This window comes from Dama dama, chromosome 30, assembly GCF_033118175.1.
Source record: "Dama dama isolate Ldn47 chromosome 30, ASM3311817v1, whole genome shotgun sequence".
NCBI lineage: Eukaryota > Metazoa > Chordata > Mammalia > Artiodactyla > Cervidae > Dama > Dama dama.
The window spans coordinates 76,556,007-76,570,829 of record NC_083710.1 but is presented as its reverse complement, the minus strand read 5'-3'; the positions used below and the strand labels follow the sequence as shown (position 1 = coordinate 76,570,829).

General features: G+C 38.0%; 1 protein-coding gene across 1 annotated transcript in view; it reads left to right on the top strand.

The window, feature by feature from the left end:
• Positions 1-14,823, top strand: part of UGGT2 (UDP-glucose glycoprotein glucosyltransferase 2) — a 136,750-nt gene that overhangs the window by 16,786 nt on the left and 105,141 nt on the right. The window contains exons 5-6 of the mRNA XM_061133771.1: positions 3,762-3,936; positions 6,852-6,948. Of these exons, the coding sequence (XP_060989754.1) occupies positions 3,762-3,936; positions 6,852-6,948 (272 nt within the window). The remainder of the gene's footprint in view (positions 1-3,761; positions 3,937-6,851; positions 6,949-14,823) is intronic.

Sequence of the window (14,823 nt, the reverse complement as noted above, 5' to 3'; positions counted from 1 at the left end):
TATAAACACATTATTCAAAACATTTTTCTTCTTCCAAGTATTTAATGCAAATTAATATGAGAAGTAAGAAGGAGATTATTAATAGTGATTTTTACAGAGTAGTACCTACCAGTAGGTGTTTTACTGCCTGATTGTTTATACTTTAAACAGTATTAAAGTTGTTTCTCTAATTTTGAAAGAGTTATTTATATATTAGACAGTAATGTATATTTAGTAATTCATATTAGTACTTATTTTATTTGTTGGAATCTTTCAAATATTTTCTTATATTTCATATTAATTTTAATATTTGGAAACTTTTATGTAGCCTGATTTTTCCTTTATGTGTGTATGTTTTTATACTGAGACTGTTTTTTCCAAACCTGAGTAAGAAAGAGATTTTACTAATATTTTCCAGTAGCTTTCTTAAAGTTTTTATTTTACCTTAAACTTTTAATCTATGTTTATATAATTTTATTTTCATAGGAAGGCAAGGATCCAGTCAGATCTTTCCCTTCTTCAGATGCTAGTCAGTTATTATATTCATCATATTTATACTGTGATCTGTTTTTTAACTATTTGTTTTATACTATTATGTTTCTTGTAACAGTGCTATGTTGTTAGTATTTATTGCTTTAATAATTTATTCCACTGTCTCACAGGACGATTTCCTCTTCATGGCTGCTTTTTTTTCCCCCTCCAAAAGTTCTTAGCTCTGCACTCATTGATCCTTTCAAACTAACATTAGAGTCCTTTTTCTCCTGTCAAACTGACTCCCTAGAAAACCTGGGTAGAGTTTTAATTAGAATTATGTTAAAGCTATTAGTTAATTTAACAAATTTAAATGTTTACTATATCAAATCTCAGTGGGTAACATCATATGTCTTCTGTTCACGCCTTCTTTTAAAACTTTGAAGTTTTATACTCTTCTCTGTTTTTAGAATCAGAAATAATTGTTTTATTTTATGAACTGTTTTTCACCTATTAAGATGAATTCAAAGTTTTTCTCTTTGGACATATTGTGTCATATATTTTAAACTATTACACCTTCTTTGTGTTGCTAGGGAAAACTTTCTTAATGGTGTGGTGGTAATTTTTGTTGATTGCTTATGCTTTTATTAAGACTCATTTTTCTACTTTAATGAGATTAGCTGTTATTTAAACTGTTTATGCCAATTTTAATGGTATTCTAACTTCATATAGTGAATTAGGCAACCATGTTATTCTGTAAGAGTTAATTTAGCATAGGAATTATATATTCCTCTAAAGCATTAATAGACTGACTCCAAAATTATCAGCCCTATTGTGTTTTTTTCTTTTCCTAGTGCATTTTTAAAAGGGAATTTTGATAACTTTTAGTTTATAATTGCTATTGATTTCTGACTTCTGATGTCTGATGTTTCAATTTTCTTATGGAAACTAATATTAAATTAAATTTAAGTATTTAATATTTAGATATTAAATCTAAATTAATTTAAGATTTAACACAAGGTTAACATCATGTTGTTAGGAGAGGCACCCTGCCATGGACCCTGTGAATTCCTGCATATTCTTGCTGGGTCTGACAAGTTAAAAAAGGCAAGATCTGGGCTGCTTTTTACTTGAACCATTTTTCATGGTTGTGTTTGTAGTGAGTAACCTTGAGGAATTACATCATTCCTAATTTTGAAAAGAAATTTCAAAATTTTGCCTTTGAAAAGAAGAGTGGGCTTGTTATAACACGGTGATTTCCCAGGTACAGTGTTCCTTGTACACCCACTGTTTGTGTAGTATCCATTTGGGTCCATATTTTGTTACACACACCCTGTTGTGGAACTTAGTTACCAGGTGTAAATGCTCATTCTGCTTGCTATGCCCTGAGCGATAAAGTTCTTTGTCTTTGACACAAGAGTCTCATGTCTTCTGCCAGACTTGAGGCATGACAGAAGCCCAACTTATTACTTTGTAAGTAGGCTGAAACCAAGCCATAGCCCTTTTACAGTTCTTGACAGTTTTAGAAACAAGGGTGGGATGTTGACAGACAACGTGGCTTTCTGGGAGAGGAAGGACAAGGACCCCCTGGGTTGGGGAGACAAAAGCTCAACACTTGAATTTCTTTCCTGCTGCTCCCCTCTTTCTCCCCCTGCTGTTCTTCACTCCCTGTGCATCTGGCTGGGTGATAGCAGTCTTCTGATACCTGCTACTGTAGCTCCTCATACAGTGTTAGGTCTTTGTTACTTCAGGAAAAGGCATCCAGACTCAACTGATGTGGTTTGGAAGATGCACATAACGGGAAAGGGAATTAAAATGATCTCTAGGCCAATTCGGGCTTCCCAGGTGGTGCTGTAGTAAAGAACCTGCCTGCCAGTGCAAGAGATGTAAGAGATGCAGGTTCAATCCCTGAGTCGGAGAGATCCTCTGGAGGAGAACAACCCACTCCAGTATTCTTGCCTAGAGAATCCCATGGACGAAGGAGCCTGGCGGGCTATGGTCCATGAGGTTGCAAAGAGTTGGACACGACTGAAGCGACTTAGCATGCACACTAGGCCAATTCAGTGTACTTTTATTTTTACTGTTTTGGTTCCCACATCTGAATCTGTAACTGGTATTGATATTGTACATGTATATGCTTTGAGTGCTGTGAACGCTCATGAATTCTAAAAGGAGACGCTGTCATTGGGAGACTACCACATGTAGTATATTCCCAGGTGGTCCAACAGAAACAATATAGAATCCCAGGAGGGAGAAGAGGAAATCACAACTTCAGTTACAGACTGAATGGCTGCCTGAGTGCGCAGGAATGCAGTTTCTGAGTACAACAGCACCACCTGCCTGACTCAGCCATCAAGTACACCCCTTTTTAAAAGGAAAACCGCTGCTAAGCTTTAGTTGAAACTGAACTCCTGACTCAGGAAGCCTTGTAACTCTACTATCTGATGTTTACATTTTGGCCTAAGTCAACTAGGATTCTAAGTCAACTAATAGGGTGGAAGGGACCCAGCAGTTGTCTCTGGTCAAGTGGCAATAGTATGTTCAAGAGCACTGTTACTTTGACCTTTTGTGATCTTAGGGTTACACGGTAAAGGGGCAGCAGTTCTCCTCTGGGACAGAGCACATGCCCTGGTCCCCTACCTGAAGTAAAATTTCTGACTCAGTGGGACCCTCAGTTCAGTTACTCCCTTAAGGCTTGCATCAAGTTATTGATACATTCAGCTCAGTTCGAAGTTGATGGTGACTTAGGGTTTCTGCTGCTGTTCATCCAGGCTGTGTGTGTGCTAAGTTGTGTCAGTCATGTCTGACTCTGCGACCCCATGGACTGTAGCCCACCAGGCTCCTCTGTGCATGGGATTCTCCAGGCAAGAATACTGAAGTGGGCTGCCATGCCCTCTTCCAGGGCATCTTCCTGACCCAGGGATCGAACCTGCTTCTCTTATGTATCTTCCTGACCCAGGGATTGAACCTGCATCTCTTATGTCTCCTGCATTGGGAGGCAAGTTCTTTACCACTGATGCCACCTGTGAAGCCCTCATCCAGGATGCATCTATATAAAGCCAAAAGCAGATGTGGTCACTCTCTGTGGGCAGAATTCAAGGCAGTTCTCTTATCCCTGAAGAATCCTTGACCCTTATTGAAACTTGGTACATTTTTACTGACCCTGGGCTGTTGCCAGTGGCCTACCTGTCTGGTCTGCCACTTGGAAGACAACCAACTGGCAGATGAGAGGCATCACTCTTTGGTTTCATGATTTATTTCTCATATGCTCTTTACTTTCAGTTCTTGTTTGTGTTTTGTTTTCATTTTAGGCCCAGACCCTATCTGTTTAAAGGAGATCACAAATTTCCTACAGACAAAGAGAATTTACCAGTGATTATTCTCTATGCAGAAGTGGGTACAAGAGCATTTCGTAAATTTCACACAGTGTTGTCTGAAAAAGCTCAAAATGGGGAAATTCTTTATGTTCTTCGGCATTACATTCAGGTACATGCTTGCTTTATTCAAGATTACTTTGGCTATAAAAACTATTTTTCATAACTACTTTTTATAATTTCTCTACTAGATTTTACATAATAACTCCTCCTAGAATACTTATATCTGATAACACAACTATCAAATGTGAATTTTATGTGGAAAAATATATTGGGATTCTGTGTCTTTTCTGGAAAGTATCCTGTTTATGTTTCTTTCCCTTATATATATCTGGAACAGATTTACAACTTGGATAAAAGACAAAACCATACAACAGTAGGACGCATAATATTTGGTAGGACTAATAAACATAGTTATTTTCAATGAAAATGTATTATAATGAGGAAATCTAACTTGATATATTGATAGTATATATTAGTTCATTGTGCTAAGCATTGTATAGGAAAGCTCTCAAACCAATCTGTTTGAAAGGCTGCTTACTTATTCAAGTTTCAGATCAAATGTGTTGAATTATCCCCCACTCTCCTCACTCTCACTGCTATCACACTCTACCACATTATTCTATTTTTAATGACTTCATAGAACTTATTACTATGCTACCTCAAATTTTATTTAACACCTCCACCCCCACCAACACATACACACAACCAAACTCTCACGTCACACACTAAAATGGCCCTTAGAAGGACTTTTCTTTTTTACTTCTATGTTCCAAACATGGAAAGAGTGTTTTAATTTGCACTTCCCAAAATATTCATAAGTATTAATATACAGTTCCTCTGTATCCATGGTTCAGAATCTGCAGGTTTGACCAACCAAGGATTATGTAATAGTGTAGTTTACTATTGGAAAAAAAATCCATGTATAATTGGATCATTGTAGTCTGCACAGTTCAAACCTATTTTGTTCAAAGGTTTGATTTGATTTGATATCAAATCATTATATTTATTGTACACTGTAAACTAATACAATGTTATATGTCAATTATATCAGAAAAGGAATGTGAGATTACAGTATATGTTTATCTTTTTTAATGAAGTTCACAAGTGATTTTAATATGCTCCTGCTGTTGTGGCATTTTCATCTATTAAGAATCAGTGTCCCAGGCTGTTCTTTGGAGAATGTGACCATTAAATATACTTCTGTGAAAGCATACTCAACAGTTATCTGGGTACTTTGTAGCATCAAATTATAACCTTCTATTTAATTAATTACATATTGTGCATACAAAATAATTATACTGTAAATCTAGTCAACTTGTAATTCTAATAAAAACAGACTTATTCACACTACCTTTTGAATAGATGCTTTTTTTGTAGGGAAAGAAGAAATAGGATGAAGAAGAAAGATTCCTCTCAACAGTTGATTTAGCTTGTGAGAATTTTTGGTTTGCAAATCCAAAGTTATTAAACTACAATTCAGATTTTTATATTAATGCATTTTCAAATAGAGAAAGTAAATATGAAATTAATGAACATTTATCTTTATTACTGAGGAGCTAATACTGTTCCAGAACTGATGATGGAAATTGGTTATGTGAAATTGCATTTCTTTCATGAACTATTAACAAGATATGTGAATTTAAAGCTTAGACACCAACTAATTGTCTTTTGAGTGGACAGTCAAAATGTATTTTTAAATTGAGCTGTATGAAATTGAAAACTCTTTAAAAGACTTCAAACTTTGCCAGATTACTATAATTATAAACAACCCAGTTTTCTCATGCTATCTTTTATTGTAGCATGTGCCTGAGAAATTAGCAAATTAAAATTTTAGTGTGGGCAGCAATGTTAAACACTTTATGCATATCTGAAGCTGATTCTTACATCATCTTATTTGAAAATAGGACAGTCCAGGAATAGTCACTCAGGTTGTATACTTACTTATTTTTAAGGCTTGGGGGAAGTTTAGGGAGGAAAGAAGAGAGTGAAAAGAGCAGTATACTGTTAAGATTTCCTTTCCATTTGGTGTCTTCCTCTTCCTCTATCATGTGTAGGATTGCAAAACTGCCCTCATGCAAACCTTAGTTAAGCCAAGGCATAACATCTTCACAGGAGTTTGCTAAGTACTAGGTTAAACAGTTTTTCTAACCCATGGAAGAATATGCCAAATGGTAATGATTATAGCACAACTGGTAAGAATTCAGTCTAGAAGCCAGAAAGAACCTTAGACATCTTCTAAAGTTTACATGTATTCATCCAGGTTGCTTACTTTTTAAAAAAATATGATGACTTCTTTTTCTTCATACAATGACTTCTAGAAGTACATTTTATGTTTACCCATAATATATAAGGTGAAAGAAAGTACGATACCAAATTCTGATCACAAATACTTCAGACAACTCAGTTTTAGGCAAATTGTGACCTCTCACTGCAAGGATAGGTGCTAACATGTAGCATTTGGTATATTTTAATCATTGAGAAACATGAAGAAAGAACTGAATAGGTTGCTCAAGGCACTGAGTTTTTTTGTTTCCTTTGCCTCTACTTTCCAGTATCTGCTTTTGGGGACACTCTAGTTGCCCTCCATCCAGACAACCAGCAAATGAAAGCACTTATTGGCTTAGGAAATGTTGTGTAGTTCTCAAGAGTACAGTTTTGTTGAAACTCACTTGTATTGGATCCTCTGTTAATTAACTCATGAGAAAGATGGCTAAATTATCATGGTATAACAGAAAAAGATCAGATACTTTCCTTTTTTCATTGTAAAAGTGTAATTAAAACATTAGTGTCATGACAAAGGTTTTAGAAAGTAAAGAAGCAGTCATCAACAAGTTTCTAGTTCCTTAATAGACTGTCTCTAGAGAGAATATAAATATCCCCTGAATACAAGTATTTCACAGTGATTTAAAACTTCAATATTAATGGTTTACCCTCATGTCATAACACACAATCATTCTGAATTCAAAAGCAGGTGTTTGACAAAATATTTTCTCTCTTTTTGAAAAAAAAAATGTGTTTGAACAGAAACCATCCTCACAGAAAATGTATTTATCTGGCTATGGTGTGGAGCTAGCGATTAAGAGTACAGAATACAAAGCATTGGATGATACTCAAGTCAAAAGTAAGTTTATTCTCTATATCTGAGTAAAAAAATTTGGAGGGTTATGTACTTCTCTTTAATCCTACACACGTTAATTTGAGGCTGGAGACAATTTAATTTTAAATTAACATGTATTTCATGTTATTATGCTCTCAGAAATTTCAAAAATTGGAAGTAGAGTATAATTTTGGTTATATTCAATGGCTTCCCAGTCATTTTCAGCAACATATAAAAATTGATACTACATGTAGGGTGTGTAGAAGACATAGGTGAGACTGCTTGTGACTATGAGGGGGCTCACCCAGTTCAGACTGGCCTGTGATGTACCGAATCATCCCCTGGGGACAAAGATGGTGGATCTAAAGGGGTTGTCTCATAGTAAACCTGAAACTCATTGGTAGCACTGCCTTACAAAGCTTGGTCTGAAGTATTTATTTTTAATAAAGTTAGTTTTGTGTTTTTGTTTCGAAATGGGATGGAAAAGTCCTGTGAATATTTGGTTAGATTGATTAGATCTGCAGTCTACCAATCCAGTATCTGTGTACTGAATGCATGCTCTAGATGAAAGAATCTGGAGACCTAAAAACAATAAAGAACTTTTCAGATGCTTATGGAAATCTTTTATTACCTGGCTCATTGGAAATTTATTTATACCTGATCCTTGGTTAAGAATTTCCAGTTCATTCTGTTACATGCTCTCTGATGCTGCTTCTGCTTCAGCTTTGTTTTTCTGTTCAAGATCTGGCCCTGGAGGCCTTGCTCCGATTACAGCTTAGCTCTAGTCCCTCCTACTGAGTGTGCTACAGATCAACATCTGTATTATTGCAATTGAAATCCTGCTGGTTACTGAAAAAGTGTAGCAGAAATATTAATGCCCAGATTTTATTTATTTCCGTATAGCTGGTATATTGCTCTACAGTGCTTTATAATTTAGTATCTTGTTTAGTGCTTCCCAGTGGTAAAGAATCTGTCTGACAGAACAGGAGATGTAAGAGACTTGGGTTCAATCCCTGGGTCAGGAAGATCCCCTGGAGGAGAGCATGACAGTCCACTCCAGTACTCTTGACTGGAGAATCCCATGGACAGGGGAGCCTGGCGGCCTGCAGTCCATAGGATTGCAAAGAGTGATTTAACACGCACATGCACACACACATCTTATTTAACAGTCATGGTAGTAGCATAGGCATTTTCTAACTGTCCTTGGGCTTGTAGAAGTTTCTTTAAAAAATCATGTGATTACATATATTACCTATATTACAAACTGCAGGTTAACTTTTTTTTTTTTTTTACCTGACTGTTACTGTTTTTTTGTTTTTTATTAGTTGGAGGCTAATTACTTCACAACATTTCAGTGGGTTTTGTCATACATTGATATGAATCAGCCATAGATTTACACGTATTCCCCATCCCAATCCCCCCTCCCACCTCCCTCTCCACCCGATTCCTCTGGGTCTTCCCAGTGCACCAGGCCCGAGCACTTGTCTCATGCCTCCCACCTGGGCTGGTGATCTGTTTCACCATAGATAGTATACATGCTGTTCTTTTGAAACATCCCACCCTCACCTTCTCCCACAGAGTTCAAAAGTCTGTTCTTCATTTCTGTGTCTCTTTTTCTGTTTTGCATATAGGGTTATCGTTACCATCTTTCTAAATTCCATATATATGTGTTAGTATGCTGTAATGTTCTTTATCTTTCTGGCTTACTTCACTCTGTATAATGGGCTCCAGTTTCATCCATCTCATTAGAACTGATTCAAATGAATTCTTTTTAACGGCTGAGTAATATTCCATGGTGTATATGTACCACAGCTTCCTTATCCATTCATTTGCTGATGGGCATTTAGGTTGCTTCCATGTCCTGGCTATTATAAACAGTGCTGCGATGAACATTGGGGTGCACGCGTCTTTTTCAGATCTGGTTTCCTCAGTGTGTATGCCCAGAAGTGGGATTGCTGGGTCACATGGCAGTTCTATTTCCAGTTTTTTAAGAAATCTCCACACTGTTTTCCATCGTGGCTGTACTAGTTGGCATTCCCACCAACAGTGTAAGAGGGTTCCCTTTTCTCCACACCCTCTCCAGCATTTATTGCTTGTAGACTTTTGGATAGCAGCCATCCTGACTGGCGTGTAATGGTACCTCATTGTGGTTTTGATTTGCATTTCTCTAATAATGAGTGATGTTGAGCATCTTTTCATGTGTTTGTTAGCCATCTGTATGTCTTCTTTGGAGAAATGTCTGTTTAGTTCTTTGGCCCATTTTTTGATTGGGTCATTTATTTTTCTGGAATTGAGCTGCAGGAGGTGCTTGTATATTTTTGAGATTAATCCTTTGTCTGTTTCTTCATTTGCTATTATTTTCTCCCAGTCTGAGGGCTGTCTTTTCACCTTACCTATAGTTTCCTTTGTAGTGCGAAAGCTTTTAAGTTTCATTAGGTCCCATTTGTTTAGTTTTGCTTTTATTTCCAGTATTCTGGGAGGTGGGTCATAGAGGATCTTGCTGTGATTTATGTCGGAGAGTGTTTTGCCTATGTTCTCCTCTAGGAGTTTTATAGTTTCTGGTCTTACATTTAGATCTTTAATCCATTTTGAGTTTATTTTTGTGTATGGTGTTAGAAAGTGTTCTAGTTTCATTCTTTTACAAGTGGTTGACCAGTTTTCCCAGCACCACTTGTTGAAGAGGTTGTCTTTTTTCCATTGTATATCCTTGCCTCCTTTGTCAAAGATAAGGTGTCCATAGGTTCGTGGATTTATCTCTGGGCTTTCTATTCTGTTCCATTGATCTATATTTCTGTCTTTGTGCCAGTACCATACTGTCTTGATGACTGTGGCTTTGTAGTAGAGTCTGAAGTCAGGCAGGTTGATTCCTGCAGTTCCATTCTTCTTTCTCAAGATTGCTTTGGCTATTCAAGGTTTTTTGTATTTCCATACAAATTGTGAAATTATTTGTTCTAGTTCTGTGAAAAATACTGTTGGTAGCTTGATAGGGCTTGCATTGAATCTATAGATTGCTTTGGGTAGAATAGCCATTTTGACAATATTGATTCTTCCAATCCATGAACACGGTATGTTTCTCCATCTGTTTGTGTCCTCTTTGATTTCTTTCATCAGTGTTTTATAGTTTTCTATGTATAGGTCTTTTGTTTCTTTAGGTAGATATACTCCTAAGTATTTTATTCTTTTTGTTGCAATGGTGAATGGTATTGTTTCCTTAATTTCTCTGTTTTTTCATTGTTAGTATATAGGAATGCAAGGGATTTCTGTACAAACTGCAGGTTAACTTTTATCATATATTTGGAATATATCTTCTCTCCATTCTACTTGCCACTCCTTTAATTCACTTCTTTTTTCCCCTCTGCTTATGACTATCAGGCTTCCAACTGACCTTCTCTTCAGGACCCTTAATCCTCTCATCTCCAAAAGAGAATAATCCATCTGTTCTCCACAGTACTTTCTGATTGAACTTCCAGTGTTCAATCAGAACTTCTGACTTTGTGATTCTACCAGTTGAAAACCCTTAGTTACCTAAATAACCAAGTAACCCTAGTGGTTCCTTGTAACCGCCTCATAAATTAAAGTCCTGTAACACAATGGAGCTTTCCACAGCTGGTCTCTTTCTGCCTTCTCACTTTCTCTCAGACCTCTGATTTGTACCCTGTGGTCCTGTAACACTGCACTACTATACAGAACAATTTTCTGTTTCCTGGATGGGTCCATGTATTGCTCTGTGCCAAGCCTTTATGACCTCTGGAGTATTTCATCCCTTAACATATGCTGTTCCTCTGCCTGAAACACTCTTTCCACCTCTTGTCTGAGGTCTACTCATCTTTTAAGGTTTGTATGTCTCATTCAGTACCTCTGAGATGGCTGCCTATGTTCCTGCTGTCAGAGGAGGCTTTTTCCATTTTCTGTATTCCATATATTTTGTGCTTCCTTTTGGAAAAGTTTTAAATAGTCTGTTAAAGCTGTCTATTTGTCTCTCTCATTTTCAACCCAGTAAGGTTTGTGTCTTTTGCATCTCTCCTCCTGGTGTCTATCTGGCAGGCAGTGGGCATTATAGAAAGCAGTCAGTAAATGTTTACCTGATTAAAGCATTCCAGGGTTTTTAGCTGTAGTCTTAGAAATCCAGACTCTCAGACAAGTAAGAAAGGAGAAGTGTACTTACGCACTCTGATGGAGCATAGCCCCTTGCTATAAAAGGTCCAGATTCTTAGAACCTGAAGCACCCTCAAACACGCCCTTACCACACTGTATACTATAAAAATTTGGTAAGTAAAGGAGAGGGGAAGGGAAATGAATATAAAATATATCTTTATCCTTTGAGGCCATGAGTTTTGGTGTCTGTCTAAAGGTTTCTTGATTATGTCTGAAGGTGTCAGAAATATGTGAGAACTCCTGTATATTTTAGGGTTTAGATTTCTTGCTGGTATAAGAGGTAAGCCCAGGGTTTCTTACAGACTTCTTGGTTTATCAGTTCAGTCTGGTTCAGTTGCTCATTAGAGACTGACTCTTTGCGACCCCATGGACTGAAGCACACCAGGCTTTTCTGTCTATCACCAGCTCCTGGAGTTTACTCAAACTCATGTCCATTGAGTCGGTGATGCTATCCAACCATCTCATCCTCTGTCATCCCTTCCTCATCCTGCCTTAAATCTTTCTCAGCATCAGGGTCTTTTCCAATGAGTGAGTTCTTCACATCAGGCGGCCAAAGTATTGGAGTTTCAGCATCAGTCCTTCCAGTGAATATTCAGGACTGATTTCCTTTAGGATGGACTGGCTGGATCTCTTGCTGTCCAAGGGACTCTCAAGAGTCTTCTCCAACACCACAGTTCAAAAGCATCAGTTCTTCAGTGCTCAGCTTTCTTTATAGTCCAACTCTTATATCCATACATGACTACTGGAAAAACCATAGCCTTGACTAGATGGACCTTTGTTGGCAAAGTAATGTCTCTGCTTTTTAATATGCTGTCTAGGTTGGTCGTAACTTTTCTTCCAAGGAGCAAGCATCTTTTAATTTCATGGCTGCAGTCACCATCTGCAGTGATTTTGGAGTCCAAGAAAATAAAGTCAGTCACTTTACACTGTATCCCAAACTATTTGCCATGAAGTGATGGGACCAGACCATGATCTTAGTTTTCTTACTGTTAAGTTTTAAGCCAACTTTTTCACTCTCCTCTTTCACTTTCATCAAGAGGCTCTTTAATTCTTCTCTTTCTGCCATAGGGTGGTGTCATCTGCATATCAGAGGTTATTGATATTTCTCCGGGAAATCTTGATTCCAGCTTGTGCTTCATCCAGTCCAGATTTCTCATGATGTGCTCTGCATATAAGTTATATAAGCAAGGTGACAATATACAGCCTTTACATACTCCTTTTCCTATTTGGAACCAGTCTGTTGTTCCATGTCCAGTTGTAACTGCTGCTTCCTGACCTGCATACAGGTTTCTCAGGAGGCAAGTCAAATGATATGGTGTTCCCATCTCTTTAAGAATTTTTCAGAGGTTTTTCTGATCCACACAGTCAAAGCCTTTGGAATAGTCAATAAAGCAGAAGTAGATGTTTTTCTGGAACTCTCTTGCTTTTTCGAAGATCCAGCGGATGTTGGGAATTTGATCTCTGGTTACTCTGCCTTTTCTAAAACCAGCTTGAATATATGGAAGTTGGCGGTTCACATACTGTTGAAGCTTGGCTTGGAGAATTTTGAGCATTAATTTACGAGCATGTGAGATGAGTGCAAGTGTGCAATAGTTAGAGCATTCTTTGGCATTGCCTTTCTTTGGATTGGGATGAAAACTGACCTTCCTGTGGCCACTGCTGAGTTTTCCAAATTTGCTGGCATGTTGAGTGCAGCACTTTAACAACTTCATGTTTTAGGATTTGAAATAGCTCAACTGGAATTCCACCACCTCCACTAGCTTTGTTTGTAATGATGCTTTCTAAGGCCCACTTGACTTCACATTCCAGGATGTGGCTCTAGGTGAGTGATCACACCATTGTGTTTATTTGGGTCGTGAAGACTTTTGTTCTTCTTCTTACCATCTCCTCTTAATATCTTCTGCTTCTGTTAGGTTCATACCATTTCTGTCCTCTACTGTGCCTATCTTTGCATGAAATGTTCCCTTGGTATCTCTAGTTTTCTTGAGGAGATCTCTAGACTCTCCCATTCTGTTGTTCTCTATTCTTTGCATTGATCACTGAGGAAGGCTTTCTTATCTCTCCTTGCTAGTCATTGGAACTCTGCATTGAAATGGATATATCTTTTCTTTTCTCTTTGCCTTTTGCTCCTCTTCTTTTTACAGGTATTTGTAAGGCCTCCTCAGACAGCCATTTTGCCTTTAGACATTTCTTTTTCCTGGGGATCATCCTGATCACTGCCTCCTGACAGCGTCACAAACATCCATCCATAGTTCTTCAGGCTCTCTGTCTATCAGATCTAGTCCCTTGAATCTATTTGTCATTTCCACTGTGTGATTGTAAGGGATTTGATTTAGGTCATATCTGAATGGTCTAGTGGTTTTCCCTGCTTTCTTCAATTTAAGTCTGAATTTGGCAATAAGGAGTTCATGGTCAATGCCATAGTCAGCTCCTGTTCTTGTTTTTGCTGACTGTAAAGAACTTCTTCATCTTTGGTTACAAAGAATATAATTGATCTGATTTTGGTATTGACTATCTGGTGATGTCCATGTGTAGAGTCTTCTCTTGTGTTTTTGGAAGAGGGTGTTTGCTGTGACTGGTGCATTCTCTTGGCAAAACTCTGTTAGCCTTTGCCCTGCTTCTTTCTGTACCCCAAGGCCAAATTTGCCTGTTACTCCAGGTGTTTCTTGACTTTCTCCTTTTGCATTCCAGTCTGCTATAATGAAAAGGACATCTTTTTTGGTTGTTAGTTCTAGAAGGTCTTGTAGGTCTTCATAGAATCGTTCAGCTTCAGCTTCTTCAGCATTACTGGTCAGAGCATCAGTTCAGTTCAGTTCAGTCACTCAGCCATGTTCGAGTCTTTGCAGCCCCATGGACCGCAGCACAACAGGTCTCTCTGTCCATCACCAAATCCCGGAGTCCACCCAAACCTATGTCCATCGAGTCGGTGATGCCATCGAACCATCTCATTCTCTGTTGTCCCCTTCTCCTCCCACCTTCAATCTTTCCCAGTATCAGGGTTTTTTCAAATGAGTCAGTTCTTCGCATCAGGTGGCCAAAGTATTGGAGTTTCAGCTTCAGTATCAGTCCTTCCAATGAACACTCAGGACTGATCTCCTTTAGGATGGACTGGTTGGATCTCCTTGAAGTCCAAGGGACTCCCAAGAGTCTTATCCAACACCACAGTTCAAAAGCATCAATTTTTCGGTGCTCCGCTTTCTTCACAGTCCAACTCACATCCATACATGACCACTGGAAAAACCATAGCTTTGACTAGACGGACCTTTGTTGGCAAAGTAATGTCTCTGCTTTTTAATATGCTGTCTAGGTTGGTCATAACTTTCCTTCCAAGGAGTACACACCTTTTAATTTCATGGCTGCAGTCACCATCTGCAGTGATTTTAGAATCCCCCAAAAATGAAATCTGCCGCTGTTTCCACTGTTTCCTGTCTGTTTGCTGTGAGGTGATTAGACCAGAAGCAATGATCTTAGTTTTCTGAATGTTGAGCTTTAAGCCAACTTTTTCACTCTCCTCTTTCACTTTGATCAAGAGGCTCTTTAGTTCTTCTTCACCTTCTGCCTTAAGGGTGGTGTCATCTGCATAGCCTTGGATTACTGTGATATTGAATGGCTTGCCTTGAAAATGAACAGAGATCATTGTGTCGTTTTTGAGACTGCATCCAAGTACTGCATTTTGAACTCTTTTGTTGACTATGATGACTACTCAGTTTCTTCTAAGGCATTCTTGCCCACAGTAGTAGATAT